At 42.3% G+C, this 19,142-nt stretch overlaps 1 protein-coding gene across 3 annotated transcripts in view; it reads left to right on the top strand.

Moving 5' to 3' along the window:
* The window catches only part of FRMD4B (FERM domain containing 4B), a 347,737-nt gene that overhangs the window by 152,060 nt on the left and 176,535 nt on the right, over positions 1 to 19,142 (top strand). Inside the window, exon 1 of one of the 3 annotated variants that reach the window (XM_059940162.1) lies at positions 12,602 to 13,027. The exons of 1 other annotated variant lie outside the window; for it this stretch is intronic. In XM_059940162.1, coding sequence (XP_059796145.1) covers positions 12,866 to 13,027 — 162 coding nt within the window. In that variant the 5' untranslated portion in view covers positions 12,602 to 12,865. Of the gene's footprint in view, positions 1 to 12,601; positions 13,028 to 19,142 lie in introns of those variants that run through there. One more of the 3 variants, XM_059940164.1, reaches the window with a different exon arrangement.

Below are 19,142 nucleotides of genomic sequence, written 5' to 3'. Positions count from 1 at the left end.
GCTCCTTAGTTGTGGCATGCGTGTGAGATCTAGTTCCCTGACCAGGGCTCGAACCTGGGTCCCCTGCATTGGGAGTGCAGAGTTTTAACCACTGCGCCACCACGGAAGTCCCCCAATGTTTTTTTTAAATGAGGAAAGGCTCTCCTTTTGTAGGGCTATGGATAGCTTTCACATTTCTGTCTAGACGGGCATAGTTCCTGAACTCATGGAGGGTATGGTCTGGTGGTGAAATCAGGCATAAGCAGGTAATTTTAAACGTGATGGATATTATGAGAGGGAAGGATTAAGCTGCTGTGATGTAGCCTGCACCTGCTTCGGGAGACCAACATTCAAGCTAAGTCTTGAAAGATAAATGGGGGGTTTATTGGATGAAATCCTGGGGTGGAAAAGAATGTTCAGGAATGAAGGAACAGCAAACATGAAAAGCCCGAGGCAAAAGAGTTGGAACCCCAAAGAAGACCAGAATGGCCTTCTGTAATGAGACGAAACCTGAAACAGAAGACAATAGCTGAAAACGTTATTGAGAGTGACAGAGGAAGTCTTGTAATCAGATCTGGTATTTTGAATTATTTACTAATGTAACCATCACTTCCCTCAAGTAAAAATTTCAGCCCAAGTTGAATGAATGTACAGATGTTAGAGTACAAATTAATAGAGTACCCTAGGATTTCTGTCTGAGCAATGCTCTCTGTTTTGAAGGACAGAAGAGTGAATGAAATGGAAGTGCCAGCTTTCACGTGGGGGGACACACTCTCAGGTTTCTCAGCAAACTAAAATCCTAAAGCTTTCCCCGGTAGAAGCTGGACCACAGGCACACCACCATGCCCTTCTAAGCCGTGGCGAGTGTGGTGAGTGAAGTACCAAATATCAACCCACTTGGCAATGGATACAGCCAATCTCATTTGCTGCTTAAACAATGTGTGTGAATTGTGGACTGTTAAGATGGAAAACAACCCAACAATTGTTGCACTTAGAATTCTTTCTTTAAGACTTGTTTGTTCAAAATATGCTTTTCTTCCCTTAAATCCAGTTTTACCATGCTACCTTGAAAGACTTCTCTAGAAGTACTTGGATTCTGATTATATTATTATATTGCCTTTTCCTGCTATTTTTAAATTCTTTTTGAATAATTTTTGCCTACATACTACAATCTATGTTGAAATAGCATAGACTATGTCTGGAGGGGTATACGAGGAACTAGGCATGGTGGTAGCCCTTGGGCGAAGGAGAAGGGCAGGGCTGCTATCTACATAGCATTTTTCATGTGGTTAAGATGAAAAGGACTCTTTCCTCAGAGCCATGAGTTATGGCTTATCCAGCGGAGCCCAGGCTAGATTATAATCTCCACTCAGTGCCTCAGCCAGATGTCCTTGTGCAGTAAACAACTTGAGCAGTCTTACATGGCAGCTCTGGAAATGAGGAGCTGGTGAACAAGACTGAGAGAGAGGCTTATGTTTCATTCACTGAATAGCCTTTTATATGATTACATGTGCATTTCAAAATTAGAAACTGAAAAGTAATATGTGCTGATATAGAAAACCAGGAAAAGAAAGCCTCCCCGAAAATAAATTCAAATCATCCAGTGATGCCAACTCAGAAATCACTACTATCAATAATTTGATCTATTTTTCTCTAGTTTTCTTCTGTATGCATACAGTCAGTTTCAACATGGAGTTCATATGCAGTACTTTTTTCCTGCCCTCATTTTTACTTTGTTTTGTATAATAGGTGTTTTTTTCCAGTCAAGAAAATTGTTCACACCTTTTTCTGAAGATGTAAGTGTCGCATGCTCATAGTAGAATATTTAGCAAACATTGATAAAGGCTTAAGGTGTGTTCTATGTTTTTTTTTACTTCTTTTTGAGACATAATTCACGTACCATAAAACTCACCTGTTTAAAGTGTACACTTCAATGGCTTTTAGTGTATTTATGAAGTTATGCAACCATCACTGTACTCTAACTTTAGAACATTTTCATTGCCTTAAAAAAAGAAACCCTGTGCTCATTAGCAGTCACTCATTTCCTCCACCCCTCCCTCCAGACTCCCTTAGCCCTAGGCAACCACTAATCTACCTTCTATCTCTATAGATTTGCCTAATCTGGAGATTTTATATAAATGGAATCATAAAATATGTGGTCTTTTATGACTGGCTTCTTGCACTTAGCATAGTGGTTTTGAGATTCATCCATGTCGTAGCATGTATCTTTCTTTTTTTAGTTATTTATTTTTTACTGATTGCTTGATTGTTTATTCTTGATTGATTTATTTTATTCACACACCACAAAATCTACCCTTTTAAAGGTACAGTTCAGTGGTTTTTAGTATATTCACAAGGTTGTGCAACTATCACCACTATTTAATTCTAGATCATTTTCATTACCCCCCAAAGAAACTCCATACCCACCTGCAGTCCCTCTCATTCTATCCCCTCAGTCCCTTGGCAACCACTTATCTACCTTCTGTCTTTATGGGTGTATGGCCTCTTTGTCTAACTTTTTTTACTTCTCATGTTTTCAAGACTCATCCATGTTGTAGCATGTGTCAGTACTTCATTCCTTTTTATGGCTGATAATATTCCATTGTATAGCTATACCATGTGTTATGTATCCACTAATCAAGTGACACTTGAGTTGTTTCCACTTTTTGGCTCTTATGAATAATGTTGCTATGAACGTTCACGTCCAAGTTTTTATGTGAGCAAATATTTTCAATTCCCTTATGTATATGCTTCATTCCTTTTTATTGCTAAACAGTTATTACATTATATGGCTATACTGGGTTTTTTTAAATCTGTTCGTCTGCTGATAGACATGTGGCTTGTTTACACCTTTCGGTTATTCTGAATAGCAGTGCTATGAACATTTGTGTTTAAGGCTTTTTTTAAACCCCTGTTTTCACTTCTTTCAGGTGTATACCTAGGAATGGAATTGCTGGGACACATGGAAATTCTGTTTAACCTTTTGAGAAATCGGCAATCTTTTCCACAGCAGCTGCACAATTTTACGTTACCACCAGTAGTATATGAGGGTCCCAGTTTTTCCGTAGCCTCACCAGCACTTGTTACTGTCTGTTTTTTGATCATAGCCATTCTAGTAGATATGAAGTGGGTATATTATTGTGGTTTTGATTTGCAGTTCCCTAATGATTAATGATGTTGAGTGCCTTTTCACGTGCTTACTAGGCGTTCGTATATCTGTTTTAAAGGAATGCATATTCAAATCTTTTGCCCATTTTTAAATTGGGCTATTTATCTTTTTGTGATTGAGTTGTAGTTCCTTATGTATTCAGGATATAAGTTCCTTTTCAGATATAAGATTTACAAATACTTTCTCCCAGTCAGTGGCTTGTCTTTTCATTTTTTTCATAGAATTCTTTGAAACACAAAAGTTTTTAATTTTGATGAAGTCCAGTTTATCTATTTTTATGTTACTTATCCTCTTCCTGGCATATCTAAGAAACCATTGCCAAATTCAGTATCACAAAGATATACAGTTATGTTTTCTTCTAAGAATTTTATAGATTTAGCTCTTACTTTTAGTTCTTCGGTCTGTGTTCATCTTTGTACACGGTGTGAGGTAGGGGTTCAGATTCGTTCTTTTGCATGTGGCTCTCCAGTTGTCCCAGCACCACTTGTTGAAAAGACTATGCTTTCCCATTGAATGATATTGCAACTTTTGTCAAAAATCAGTTGACCATAAATGTGAGGATTTATTTCTGGATTCTTGATTCTATTTCATTGATCTGTATGTCTACCCTTATGCCAGTACCACACTGTCTTGATTACTGTAGCTTTGTAGTAAGTTTTAAAATGTGATCTATTGAAAAGTAACAAAACACCCAACTGAAAGTAGCTTAAACTATGTAAGGTCATTTGTTGTTTACATCTCATTACAAGTCATCTGAAAGTAGGCTGCTCCTGAGTTGGTTTGATATCTAAACAATGTCATCAAGGACACGGGCTTTTACCACCCTCTTTTCTACTATCTTTGCTGTTAACACGTGTCCTCTTGGTCACAGGATGGCTGCTGTAGCTCAAAGCATTGTGTCTTCATATGACAGTGTCCCAAGCAGGAATCAGGGAATGTGCTCAAAAAATTCTTGTGTTGTTCCAGCTCTTCGAAGAGGAAAATCTTTTCCAGAACCCTTTAGAAATCTTCACTTTATAGCTTATTGCCTGAATGGGGTGTCATGCCTTCCCTTAGACCAATCATACTTCATCCCAGGGGAATGGAAAATGGCCACCCACAAAATCAGAGCCTCTGAAAAGGGGGTAAATGGCTAATGGATAGACGACCAACACTATTTGCCAAAATACATAAACATATAAAGAATAAACCAAGATTATTTGTAAGTCTACCAGACTGAAATAATAATGGATCTTTTTAGGGTAAGGAGGTCTACCTTAAATTTCTTTGGTGCTAGGTCCTTCAGAAATAAAACCTATTTTCTTCCTCTGTTATTGACTCAAGACCAGATCGTGTAGTTCTTCTCTTCATTCCTGTCGAATACTGCCTGGAGCTCCCTGAACTCTTGGTCTAAAAAATACACAACTGCTTTCTCAACTTTATACAATATTCACAGTCCTTCAGGTGTGTAGCCTACTGCTTTTGGCCTCTTTATCTTCTTGTAGACAATTCATTTTATAGTTGAAAACAGTATGTTGCTACTACCCACTTCAGATTAACTTTAGGATGGCAAGACACAAGAAATACTTTTATGTCTTTTTTTTTTTTTGGATGCTAAACTTTACTTTTATTTTGCTCTTACTGCTAACGGGCCAAATAGTTGAAGTTCCTAACAATAATCCTACCAAATCATTCTGTAGTTTTTAGTAATAATGGAGAAATGATCTATATTTATAACCTGTTGCCCATATTTGTTTGCTAGCCAGAGTATTCCTGGCCTTGAGAGTTTTTACTACTTAGAAGGCCATTGATCTTGGCTGATTTCTGTTTTTCATTTTACTACAATTATCTGTTAATCTTTGGAAAGTCAAGATTTTTCATTTATCCTTTTTTTTCCTTCTACAATTTATTGTATCGGAGTGAAGGTCATTGTTGTTGTTTTTTAATAAATTTATTTATTTATTTTTGGCTGCATTGGGTCTTCGTTGATGTACGCAGGCTTTCTCTAGCTGTGGTGAGCGGGGACTACTCTTCGTTGTGGTGCATGGCCTTCTCATTGCGGTGGCTTCTCTTGTTGCGGGGCACGGGCTCTAGGCACGTGGGCTTCAGTAGTTGTGGCTCACGGACTCTAGAGTGCAGGCTCAGTAGTTGTGGTGCACAGGCTTAGTTGCTCCTTGGCATGTGGGATCTTCCCGGACCAGGGCTTGAACCTGTGTCCCTTGCATTAGCAGGTGAATTCTTAACCACTGCACCACCAGGGAAGTCCCGGTAATTGGGTTTTAAGTCACTGCTTTCTTATCTCCCATAAAAAATTCAGTTACTTTTCTTTATAGATTTTCTTTTTCTTCTCATCATTGTTTTATTCTTATTTAAATTGGGTAAACCCAAAGGGTGGACATTTTGTCACATTAAGTTCCTGGATAATAAGTAAGTCCTAGAGCCCTCCGTACCCTATAAATTTTAGTATGAGGCCAAAACAAATGATAACTTATAAATACCAAAAAAGTCCTTTTATTTCTCAATTAAAGTAGAAGGACTGAAAAATTAGCAGCTGTGCCATTTAAGATGCTTTTAAATGCTTTTTTCCACAGATCTTCAGCAAATCACCCAGCTTTTCTGTGCCTCAGTTTCTTTATCCATGAAATGGGGCCAGCAATACCTTTCTCCATTTGACCTTGGGAGAATATTATGCGAATCAACTGATACTATGTGTGGAGCTGCCTTTATTTATTTAGAAAAGGGTGCTGTATAGACCAATTTATTACTATTTTATTTTTGTCATTGTTGGGGTGCATGTAAATTAAGTATAAATAAAAGGTGATAAATTATGGGGGTGGAGATAAGTCACAAGATTGATACTATTTCTTCTTTGAAGAAGAAGGTCAGCCCATATACACACTACTATATATAAAATAGATAACTAATAAGAACCTACTGTATAGCACAGGGAACGCTACTTAATACTCTGTAATGACCTATACGGGAAAAGAATCTAAAAAAAAGTGGATATGTGTATACGTATAACTGATTCACTTCGCTGTACAGCAGAAACTAACACAACATTGTAAATCAACTATACTCCAATAAAACTTCCTTTAAAATTAAAAATTTTTTTAATAAAAATAAAATGCAAAAAAAAGAAAAACAAAGTATTTGAAAATGCTTTAAAGATATAATAAATAGAAAAGTTATAAACAAAACAAAGAAGAAGAAGGTCAGCCCTTTCCCTCTGATCTACGTGGGCTTCCTTGGAAGCTTCATCTCCTTCAAGTGCTGTCTCATCTACACTGATGAATTCTAAAATTTGACCTGGCAAAAATCTCCAGTATCTCTTTAGTGGATTAACTAGTAAAAATGGATACAATGCAGGATCTAATACGTTGCTCCCTTTTTTGTACTTTTTCATGCAATGGACATAGCGTCCTCCTCTTTCCTGTGAGCAAGGAGAATTTGACTTAATAAAATAACAGGTGAGGTTTTTGAGGAAAGATGAGAAAGTTTTGTTTTGTTGTTTCCCTTCTATGAGTGGAATGAGTTTGCCAAAGAAAAGAGGTTGGATAGATGCCTTGGTGCTGGATATTATTTAGTTTGTAGTGGTTTTAGCCCTTTATGATGCCAAAAAGCCATTCAGAGTCCTAAAGGCAGCTGTAGAACTTAACCAACCTACTGGTCAGCCTTGGGCGATGGTGATAATGACAGGTACCCTACCCTTCAGGATTCCATGACTTCTGCATGCTCCCGTCCACCTCCTGCCGCTGGAGGCCAAGACCGAAGGACGCTCCAGCTCGCTCAGCCCCAGGAAGGGAAGAGAGAAAAAAGCAGGAGAGGAGGGAGGAGTAAGAACACTTTGCCTTGGGCTCAAGTGGGATTGAAGCAGAACTTGTGTCCCACTGGCCCTCCTGCCTTCTCCTTAGGGCAAGATGTAGAAGCAGGGAGGGGCATGCAGACCCCCTGTTGGGGAAGACTGCCTCTGCACAGCTGGGCACTCCTCCCAGAGGCCACAAGAGGTGCTTGCGTTGAAAAGGGCACCTTTGCCCACCAAACTCTCACCCCGTGTGCATATTGAAGCCCTGTTCCAGGGGACCTGTTGACTTTATTATGTAGACATTCCTAGGTAAGCCCTTCCTTGTCACCCTTGGAACTTTGCAGCTGCCTTGCAGCTGGGCTTCCATGCTCTTCTGCTTCTCAAGCACTCTCTCTCGCCCTTCCCCTCAAGTCCCACAAGTCTGAGATCCCTCTTGCTATAGAGCCATGGAGCCCTCATTCTTACAGCTCATGCCGCCTTGGATCACTATTTGTGTCCCCCCTCTCTTGTCACCTGGCTCCGCCCTTCTCAGCCTTCAGGTCTCAGCTGCGGTGTCACGGTGTCACGTCCTCAGGGAGGCCTTCCCTGGTCCTCCCCCCAGCTTCCCTCACATGTCTCTTTTATAAACCTGTGCGGCTCTGCCTGCTTCCTCTATATTACTTGTTCAAATGTCTGCCTTTCTCTCCCGTCTCTAAGACCCACTTAGACAGAAATCCTCTCTGTTTTTCCTAGTGTGTTCTAAGTACTCAGTTCCCTGCCTGACACGTACTGCAAACTCAATACGTAATTTTTTAATGAACAAGAGTGTGTTTTGGGAATGGATGAACTTCTTTCTATATTCACGCTTGAGACAAATAGTCATTCATTTGTCAGGTCAAGAACCATTGATTGATTGCCTGTTATGTGCCAGCCACTGGGGGAACAAATATAAATAAGGCGTTTTCCCTACTTCTGCCAGTGGTTTCTGAATGGACATGGCTACCACCCCACCTGGAGTAATTGGAAGTGTGTGGAGGTGCTTTTTGTTGTTGATGTCATAATGACTGGGGACACTGCTGGCATGTAGTGAGCAGAGCCAAAGGTCACTAAACATTTTCCAGTGCGTGGGGTACACTCCTGCACAAGGAGGGACCGTCCAGCCACCCCGCCTCCACTCATCTGTAGGGACTCCTCAGAAAACTGACAGTCTGGGGAGTTCCTTGGTGGTCCAGTCGTTAAGAATCCGCCTTCCAATACAGGGGATGCAGGTTCGATCTCTGGTCGGGGAACTAAGATCCCACGTGCCAAGGGGGAACAAAGCCTGCATGCCGCAACTACTGAGCCTGAGTGCCAAAACAAAATATCCCACGTGCCGCCACTAAGACCCAACACAGCAAAATAAATAAATAAATAAATAAATATTTTTAAACATCAGTGAAAGCCTTCTTTGACTTACTGATTAATTGGCTATATGGAATTTACAATAAAGAGTATTGTATATTAAAAAAAAAAGTTGACAGTCTAACACTGAAAAGTGGACCAAAGGGGGCACCTTTGCCCCTTTTGAGGCGATGAGAGACTTCTGTAGCAACTCAAGGCCCACTGGAGGCATCAGCATTCCACCTTGGGGTTGATGCAGGGGGAATTGTTTTTGTCATGTGCCAAAGAAAGCCTTCAACCCTACTAAGGAGCCTGTGATTTAAAGGAAATGATAAGGCCAAAAATTAAAGTGCCAAAAGATAAATAGCTTATGGTGAAAATGACTGTTTCTCATTTTTACGATAAATATCAAAAAAAAAGGGTATGTGTAAATGATAGGAAATGTCATTCCAGTTCCTTCTCAATGGGCTTTGAGTACATTACAGCTCTTGGTGAGCGTGTGAAAACCATGATAGAGTGATTGTTGCATCTCGAATCTGCCTTTTGGGAGAAAACATCAAGAGGGAAGACTGTTTCACCACCAGTCCTACGAGAGGAAGAGCAGGGTGTGGGGTTGAACTAGACCAAGGTTCCTCAATCTCCACACCACTGACATGTGGGGCAGGAGAGTTGTTTGTCGGGGAGGCTGCCCTGGGCACTGTAGGATGGTGAGCGGCATCCCTGACCTCTGCCCGCTAGACGCCAGTAGCATTCCCGAGTTGTGACAACCAAAAATGCCTGTGTAGGCAGGGTTGCAGAATTGCCCCTGATTGAGAGCCACTGAACCAGACCTTGTTTTCGTCCCCCTCAAGCCCTGTGTCAGACGTGGCCTGTCAGAATTTAGCCACACTGGCTCTTCAGCTGTGGAGAGAGGAGAGTTTTAAAAATATCCACAGGCATTCGACGGACTCTGTCTTTCTGATGGGCAGAGGGGACCCGTGGAAGCCGCTGCGATAGAACTGCTTATCTCTTTCTAGAGACAGGGGTTAGCATTTTGTGCTGTCTTCCTAGCACTGTGCTCTTCTTCCTGCTGATTGCTCAAAGGAGAACCTACGGGAGCCTCGGGGATAACGACAATTTCTTTTTTATGTCTGCAGCAGAACTCCCAGGAGTATGAGCCATGCTGTCACCTGAAGCATATTTTTAAGCCTCCAGAGAGAGCTGCAGGAAATTACAGTGTATTGCAGGGAACTCTGATGCTGTAGAGGGAAAAAAAAAATCCTCTTCTTAAATTAAAAAAAAAAGAAAAAGAAAAGCAAGATAATTTTGAAGCCAGCTTGATCTAGCTCCCTTTCCACAGGAAATTTTAGACCAGTTTCAAGGGTGTGTGTCTGGGATCTGGTTTGTGCCACGTGGCTCGTCCATTTTCAGAAGGATGCCGCAGTTGGGTGGCTCTTTTCTCCACTGCTCCACACCTGGGTTCACTTGCCACCCACTGTCAGCCCCTGGTGTGAAGAACTTACTTGTCCTTCCCTCTAAAAGCTATCTCTGCCTAGAGCTTTGAACTTCTCCTTCTGCAGGAGAAGAAAGCTGTTTGGATAAGAAGAAGCGTCCGTGTTTATATTGGTGGGAACAAAACGTCTTTTCTTACCTTGCATCTAGCTTGGAGCATCTACTGCTTCTCTGGGTCCTCAAGAAAGGCTGGCTGTGTGCTGGGGAAGAGCTAGCTCCAAAGAATTTTGGGGGGAACTTGAAGAAAGTGAAAGAACTGCTCCTTCAAAAACAAGTCACCACCAACTTTAACCTCCAACACACAGAAAGGGATAGGAAAACAGATGTAGATACTTAGTTGAAAATTTTTTTAAAACACATTTTACGAATACTGTTTTATCTAGGTACCAAAAGAATGAAACAATTCCTGATTTTGGTGGTGGTGGTGATCATTTTTTTACTTTGGGCGCTTACTTTTTGCCAGCCGTATACTAAACACTTTATACAGCATATTTTGCTTAATCTTTCCCCAATTGCTGTGTAGGAGATTCTGATATTATCCCTGTTTTATAGATGAGTACACTGAGGCTTTGTGGCTTTAAGGAGCTTGTACAAGGTGCCACAGGTCTTTTTTAATAGATAAATAAATAATAAAATTTAATAAATTTAATAAATAAATTTTATTTTAATAATATAAATAAATAAATAAATAAATTTATTTATTTGTTTGTTTATTTTAAGGAGCAGGGAGTTAAGTCTCTTAGGACACTTAGCTCCTAACGCCCACGCCCTGCAGTAGTGCTTCTCCATCTTTAGAGTCAGAATCCCCCAGAGGCCAAGTGAAACCTCAGATCCCTGACCGCACCCTGATTCTGGAGGGGGCCCAAGAACTTGTATCTCTAACAAGTTCCCAGGTGATGTTGATGCTGCCAGTTCAGGGACTACACTTTGAGGACCCCTGTTCTGCCACATCCAATTTTCTAGAAAATAGTGTCAGCACTGACTTTGAAAACCTTGAATGCAAATCACTGAAGTTGGAATTGACCACTGACATCAGGCCTAGGCACAGATAGATAATAGCCATGGTGTTTCTAGAGCATCTCTTCTGAGAGGATGGTGTCATGAGACGGAGATAATTGACCTGTTGTAGGTTTTATTTGGTATTCCCTCGGCTGCCGATTTCCGAGAACACGGTCTCACTGCATCATTAAAAAAAATAGTAAATGTACCACCATCATCCACTCGTACTCACAAGCCAGTTTTGAAGCTCAGTAGTTTTCCATTAGAAGGATGACATTTCATTTTCAAACTGTACTTGGTTCATTGTCTTTTGACTCAGTGGGACCTAGTATTTTCTGATTCTGTGTAAACACTGTGACCATTATCTTGGAAAATATCAGAATGCTAATACTAAGGAACACATGGAGCAGATTTACTGTGAAGAAAGGTTTGCAAATCTTGGATCGGGTCTTTTGTCCTATTAACTAATTCGACAAAAAACTCTTAGGCAATTTTATTAGTAATAAAAAGAGGTAAAAAGTAAGAAAAGAAACGTCTTTTAAGAGTTTCCCAATTATGGTCACTTTGAAAACAGTAGGCGCTTTGAGGACAGATTTTTGTGTTCTCTTTTCACTGGTTGACTTTCACCTGAATTAAGATTCCAAAGGCACATTTGACACCTGAAATAAAGCTGATTTACTTGTTGATAATCTCTTCTGAAGCCTTCTGGGCTAGTTCGGGAGAAAAGCTTTGGCACTTTTACCTTTCTGCCACTTAATAGCACAGATAACAGCCCAGGTGTGAAACTGCCAGTAAAATGATTGTCCTACAGATGGATTCAGGAAAAAACAACATCCTGAAATTTGCTGCAGTACTTTTGCTGTGAGCAATGTTTTACAATTATTTGGGACTGAAATCTACACATATTCCAAAGGAAAATAGAGCCTGGTGGCATGTGGGACTCCTCGGGCTTCTTTTTGCAAATGCCGTTGGCAATATCAATTCCTGGGGGAGAACTTTAAAAAAACATTATTTGGTGACTTTGTGAGTGGTGGAACAGCTTCCTTTGGTTTTGAGTCGAGAATAAACTATCTACTTGTGTAGGTTTGTGCTAGTAGCTGCTGCTACACATGTCCAGAAGCTGAATTTTCCAGAACCAAACCAAGGATTCTCTTGTGAGCTTCTATTTCCCAGCAAATACTAACTGGAAGCTATTTGCTAGAGACCAAGAACGCTCTTTGTGTTTCCCATGAACTGACTGCTGCGTTGGAATTAGCACAATGTGCGGGGTGCGCGATCCTGCTTTCTGGCTGGCAACAGTAGGCAGGTTGTCATTTTCTCTGAGACCCTCAAGTTAGGAGCAAAGGCAGGTTCTGCAGTCATGCACACACTGTTGCTCTGAGACTGTTACCTTTACCTCTTGGTGAAGCACAACCAAGGAAACATTCAGGGCTGTTCCCCCGAGTGGGATGCAAAGGGGTGCTTCGGAGGATTTTTTTTTTTCCTCCTGTATTTGTGGCTGCCCGGAGATATTTATCACTGTGAACAGAGGCCAAGCAAAGACCCTGTAGTGTAAAGTAAGGTGCTTCCCAAAGCGGATTCGGAGATTGGGGCTGGTGTGCGCGCACGCGCGTGTGTGGTGTGTGCAGGACGTGCAAGCCCAGTGCGCTGAAATGCAGCGCTCTCGTCTGCCTGCAAAGAGTTGCTCCACTCCCCCCGCTGCCCAGCGCACTCGGGGAGCGCCAGGGGGAGTCCTCGCCGGCCCGGGCTTCCCGCGACCCGGGAGCGCCGAGGGCTCGCCTGGCGGAGCTTAGCGCAGCTCGCTCGGCGCTGCCAGCGAGAGGGCGGGGTGGACACTGGGCTTCTGTGTGCCCGCCGCAGCCGTTGGTTGGCGGGCGCCCAATCTCGGGGCATGCCGCCGGAGCCTGGCCAGGACGCACCGTGAAAGACCAGTTTGGGGGAAGGCTTGACCCCCGGCGGCCCACAGAAGCCGGCGTCGGGAGCCCAGGCGGTGGGGCCGCTGCGATCGGGCTCGCAGCGCTGCAGCTGCGGGAGCCGCCGGCACCCCACCCCCTGCCCGGGTTCAGAGGGACTGAGGAGGAGGCATGGCCTCGGTGTTCATGTGCGGAGTGGAGGACCTGCTGTTCAGCGGCAGCCGCTTCGTGTGGAACCTGACCGTGTCCACGCTGCGGAGATGGTACACAGAGAGGCTGCGGGCTTGCCACCAGGTGCTGCGGACGTGGTGCGGACTGCGGGACGTGTACCAGGTGAGCCGGGGCCCGCGGCGCCCGAGGGCCCTAGCGGGATGCCGGGCGCTCGTGGGAAGCCGGTTGGTTCCACCTGTATGATTTTTTTGTCCCTCTCCTTCCACCGCTCTCTTTTTCAACTCCTAGCGGGCTGCTCGGCTCTTGGGTCAAAAGCTCAGCAGCTATGGGTAACCGTTGCGTGACAAAGCTTGTGAATTTTCCCCATCGGGCATGGGGGGCACTTGTGAATTAGTCCCTGGCTTTGCAGACATCTATTAGCGAGTGATGGTGTATCTTAGCAGCAGAGCGTCTGCAGGGAGCAACTCTGACATTCACATGATTCCTTCTTTTTCATTTCATTGGGGTGAAGGTAGGCATTTCAAGGAGCAAGGATTTCACACCGGTTTATGGTCAGAAGGGTCTGAATGGATTTGCATTCTTCCCTTTGATTTTATTTCAGCTTTCCTTCGGGCAGCCCCAACTTGCAAGGCAGAGCCAGGAAAAGCTGATTGTGTCTACTGGCTTTTGGAAGGAAGGACAGCAAATTGTGAACACTTTGCAGGAGGATGACAGGCTGGGGAAGGGAGGGGTGGCCTGGCTGAGCGTTGGAATGCTTACGTTTGGATTTACTCCCTGTCGTATAACACAGTCTCTTTATTTCTCTGCTAGGTCCCATCCTGCAGGCAAAAAATGCAGCAACTTTGCTCCGTCTCTCTGGGGCTACAGCTTCCCTTCATTTTTTTTAAACAGTCGTTTGTGGATTTAAAAGTCCTGTGCTTTGGTTGTTAATATTTTTCAGGTTTAAAAAATAATCTACATTGCATTTAGGAAGATTACACCTGGTGTTTACTATAGAATATAGTGTCACGTTTTCTTTCCTGTGATGTAGAATTAGCTTTGTTGCAGTTCTTGGATTCTCCCTACTCTGACCACATTCTCCATATGGCTATGATTCATATCTCATTGTATTGAGTCCCATATGTGATCAAGCTTCTGGTGTTGATAAGCCATTGTCTTCCATCAATCAGGCAAAATTGAAAGACCGGCACCTGCGGTTAAACTGTGGGCATCTAAAGAATCAGCGTCCCCTTGTCATCCCTGACATCCCTATCATCCTTGTTAAAATGTGAGGAGCATTATACTTTGTGCTTTCCCGACTCCTGCTTTGGATAACATGTCTGAGATGTCTTGCGTTTTGAAAGAATCCAAAAGCCAGGTTGAGAACCGGGACAGCATGTGGTGGTTTGAGAGGATTATGGAGCTGTGGATATAGCCCATCTGGCCACATTACACAGATCACCTAGCTTTTTGGAGCCAGAGGTGTGTCTGCCTCTCAGCCTGTTTCTCTTTTGGGAAATCATTGTTCAGTTTGGTCTGTAGGAGAAGTGACCCTGATATACTTTTGTTTTCACTTTTTAACATTTGAGAAACTTTCAAAAGGAGGGCACAAGTACTGTGGCCAACCATTCAGCCTTCATGCCTCTCCCCAAAGGCTCAGGGGACTTAACGGCTTACCTCGTCTACTGTTAGTGACCAATTCAAAAATGACGCTTCCAGAAACCTGAGACCCCACGAGTTCTTTACAAGGTTGATCAGTAATTATTTTTAAGCAGAACAGCGACTTGAAGGACTAACCTACTGAACTATAGGTTTTCTCTTCCGTAAAATGGATAGTGACTGAGCCAGTACCCTCTCATAATGATAAGAAGGAACATCTAAAATAACCATGGCCATTTTATGAGTATTGAGTCTTAAGCAGAAGATGATCTCCAAAGTTTGTGTCTTTGGAGAAAACTTGAAAATATTTTAAAACTTGAGAGAACTCTTAGATTTTTAAATTGTACAACATAGTTGTTAGCAAAGAAATACCGTTTCCTTTAATGCCTTTCAAACTTCAACAAGAAAGTACTAATGTAAATTGTATAGAATAGAATGACAGTAAAATAAAGTGGTTAATACCTTATACTCCAAGTTAAATAGACATGGGATAGGATAAATCCTACCTCTGCCTATGTATGATCATGGATAAGTTACTTAATTTTACTGTGCTTCAGTTTCATTGTTTATAAAATGAGAAATACAATAGTACTAACCACAGAGGTTAATATTAAAATTAATTGACAGTACCGAGAGCTTAGGAAACATTCAGTAAATGTTATCTGCTCTATCAGTTGGGGTATTTTTTATTGTAATAGGAAAATGAACTCAAAGTAACCTACAGAATAAAAAGTAGGGACTTTGGATGCAACTGAAAAATCTAGCAGTAGGATCAGGGCACTATGGTTGTCCCCCATGATTCTTTCAACCCTGTCTTGTTCATATATTGGCTTTATCTTCTGCTGGTTTCTTTCCTCATGATGGCAGATAGCTAAAGCAGTTCCGGGGCTTAGACCCACGTATCAACCCATATAGAAAGAAAGAGAATTTCTCAAAGCCACCAACTATCAAAAAAAATTCCCCAGTTTGCCCTCTGATGGGTCAGTTTAGGGTCTGTGCCCACCGCCAATGCCATGCACTGATTGGCACAGGGAATGGGGTTGTAATTCATGCATTCCCAAAGGGAATGATATGGCCCCCAACAGGCAAACATCATTTCGTAAGGATGGGAGGGGGGCAAAAAAACCCATCTTAGTCTTTATGTACAAAGCACAGGTATACATACAGTACATAAACAGATACACAGTGTACTTACGGCCTTAGAATTCTGGGGGGAGTGAGGCGGCTAGCAAACAAAAAAATATCTTCAGAGGCTCCTTAAGGGAGTGATAACGAACACAAAGGTTGAGAAACCCTGAATTACATTGATTGGCTTAGGCCAGTGGGAAAGCAGACCCATTTCTCGAAGCCGGGAGTGAGGTTGGCCCCGCCCAGACCACATGGCTGCCAGACAATGGGGGGAGGGATGCAATGTCCACTGTATCTGCATTATTAGAATCTCAAATGATGAGATTCTAGCGCTCTTTAAATAAAATGATTATTTTTCAAGATAAGTACAAAGATTGATGCACTAATACATTTGTAAGTATTTTGCAACAGTAAACTATTTGAGTTATGGGGTTAGGGGGCCCATCATTAGAATACCAGTATTGCTATCCCATAATTATGAATTCTAAAACATAGAGAGGAATGTTCCATTATACTGCTCAAGTTTCTGGCATATGAATTGGAAACACCACAGGGTTACATATTTTATTGAACCCAATTTTTTATCATCTTGATGATAAAAAGGTGTCAATTTCTTGCTTCTAGTCTGAATAGTCTTGTTTGTAAAAAAAAACCCAGGATTCAATCACTCTAGAGAGAAAGGGTGGGGCGGGAGATATCCATTACACGAAATACCTGACAGTCCCCGGGGGTGTTTTGTTTATTCATATACTGTAGGTGAAATAAGATCTCTGCCTATTCATAAGGAACTTGACAACCACATTATTGCCTCGCCGGCACAGCCAGGAAGACATAATTTCTTTGGAATTGAACACTTCCTCCATTTCTAGATATTGGAGAGGCAAGAGACTTAATTTGCCAGAAACCATGAATAATTAAGATACTAGCTATAAGGCATTTCTGTAGTCATGTGACTAAATAAAAAGCAGACTGAGGCTGCACTGAGGCTGCCTTTTAACAAAGACTTACTTGATGAGTGAAGATTTGAATTTGGTTGAAGTAGCAGACATGGGACATTCACCTTCCACTTAGGGCTGAATATTAAAAGCTGATATATCTCTCCTGCTTTTATCTTGCCCGGATGGGTTGCGATATCACAATTAAATAGATTTAACAAACAATTGAGGTGGAAAATGATGGGAGAATGTTGTTGAAAAAGGATCAACACCCTTTGCTTTTTATCAAGTGTGACACGTTAGAACGAAGCCCTCAGTTTGTTACTTGGCATTAAGTTTTCCCTTCATCTCCAGCGTCTCAAAGGTAGAATTTCTTGCAAACCCTGAATGGAGTCATCGCCCCCAGTAGGGGCAACTTGAACAGAATCTCGGATACTTAAGGGACCATAAGAGGCTAGGTCAGCTGCACTGTGCAGGTAACTGGCAGTGAGGGGTGGCACGCAGGGCAGATCACAGCAGAGGCTGTGCGCTCAAACTTGAGCAAATCTGACCTTGAGCGAATTGCTTTTTCTCTCTGAACCTCATTTCCTCCTGGGTAAGAGGGGAGAACTGTAGTCCTGACATTCTGGGTAGTGTAAAAAATTCATGAGATCGTGTGTATAATACTGAGTTGCTCTGCGTGGCACAAGCGAGTACTCAGTAAATGTTAGCTCTTGGATATGCAAAGGACTTAACACCAGACCCATAGAAGATACTCGATAAAGGGTAGCTTAGGGTTTTACTGTTGTTTTTACAAGTGAGACTAGTTCTGTGGAAACTGAATTCCCATCTTTACACGCAAAGATGTTCGATAAGAGAGACTGGAATCTCCCACAGCAGTGGATGTAGGATGAACCTTGGGTATCTGAGCTTGTGTTCCACACAGTAAACCCACAATTTTTTTAAGGCCCATACAAAAAATCTAGGGGGTCACAGGAGCTTGTAGTAGGGTCTCTACGGAGATAATCTCTTTATATTCCAAGACTCTGATGATTCATAAATTGGTAACACCTGAACTTTTCATCCCACTGCATTGGTTATGAAAGACCAAGTCCTCCAAATGGCAATCCTTCATTGAGCCTTCAGTGACCTGTGTACATTTCAAACCATATATCCTTTGCTTGCCCCCGCCCTCCACTCTCCACAGCCTCCTGAATTATACAGACTAGAAGGGGGGCTGACAAGTAATTGGGTTGACCAAAAAGTTTGTTTGGGTTTTTCGGCCAACCCAATACAATGCACAGGAGAAAACTGGCCTGCCTCCTGGTTTTGTAAATAAAGTTTTATTGGCACGCAGCCCTGCTCATTCATTTACACATTGTCCATGGCTGCTTTCAAACTATAATGGTAGAATTGAGTAGTTGTCACTCAACTACTTAGAGTTGAATAGTTGATACAAAGACTGTATTGGCCACACAGCCGAAAATATTTACTATCAGGCTCTTTACGGAGAAAGTCTGCCAATCTCCAGACTAGACAAAAACAATATATTGGGCAGAGAATGCTAGAAGAAGGAAAGTTTAGAATTCAGTCATGGAAAAATAGAACTTGAAGGAATATGGAAGAATTTTCTCTTAAAAAACCCAGTCACTAGGAAATTAATAAACAAATATTCAGGATCAGTGTTCAGTTTGCCTTTACTAGGTCCTGCGTTGTAGAACATGATTGGAGTTATAGATCGATTCATTCATTTGTCCGTTTATTCATACATAAAATAATTATCAGGTGCTTACCATGTCCCAGTTGCTGTGCCAAGGTGTTAGCAACACAAAGTCAAATAGATTATTTCCTGCCCTCAAGTAATCTGTTGTCAAGTAGGGGAGACAGTTAAGAAAATGAACCTCTGTGCAAGGGCTTTACCTGGGTCCTGTAGGTGCACAGTGGAGGGAGTTTCCGTCAGACAGGAGTGAAGCAAAAGGGGAGGGCACGGGAACCAAGGAAGCTTCCTACAGGAGGTGATTCTCAGGCTGAAGTCGGAAGGACAAGTAAGAGTTAGATAGACTAAGAAAGGCAGACGGGCATTTCAGGCATGAGGAAACAAGGCTCTGGGGGCGGGGGTTATAAAGAGTTTTTTAAGGCTGATGAGGAAAGAAAGAGACAGACAGAGTCAAAGTCATAGACAGACAGGCAGATATTGATTGAGAATAACATTCAACTTGAATGATCTTTTATATGAAGATTAGGATTTGATGTTTTTCTTCAGAACTTTGGGGGTGGGGGACAGGTTAAGTTAGAACTGTCCCTGGCAGTGGTGAGGCTGATAGATTTGGAAGAGGGTGGCATAGTGGAGGCAGGAAAGGGGAGGAAGTTAGGAGGCCTGCAGTGATGTCGGTGTATTACTCAGGATAGGATAGGTTTTACTGTGGCAGCAAACAGCCCCAGGATCCTAACGGGTTAAAGAAATAAAGGTTTATTTTTGGTTTACACTACCTGTCCATTCACAGGTTGACTGGAAGCTCTGCTCATCACTGTCACTCAGGCTCACAGAATGTTCTGGAACATTGCCAGTTGCCATGATAGAGAGTGAAGCGCCTTTC

Source organism: Balaenoptera ricei, chromosome 11 (assembly GCF_028023285.1).
Source record: "Balaenoptera ricei isolate mBalRic1 chromosome 11, mBalRic1.hap2, whole genome shotgun sequence".
NCBI classification, from domain to species: domain Eukaryota; kingdom Metazoa; phylum Chordata; class Mammalia; order Artiodactyla; family Balaenopteridae; genus Balaenoptera; species Balaenoptera ricei.
The sequence above is the reverse complement of the archived record's forward strand: the minus strand, read 5'-3'. Positions and strand labels throughout refer to the sequence as shown.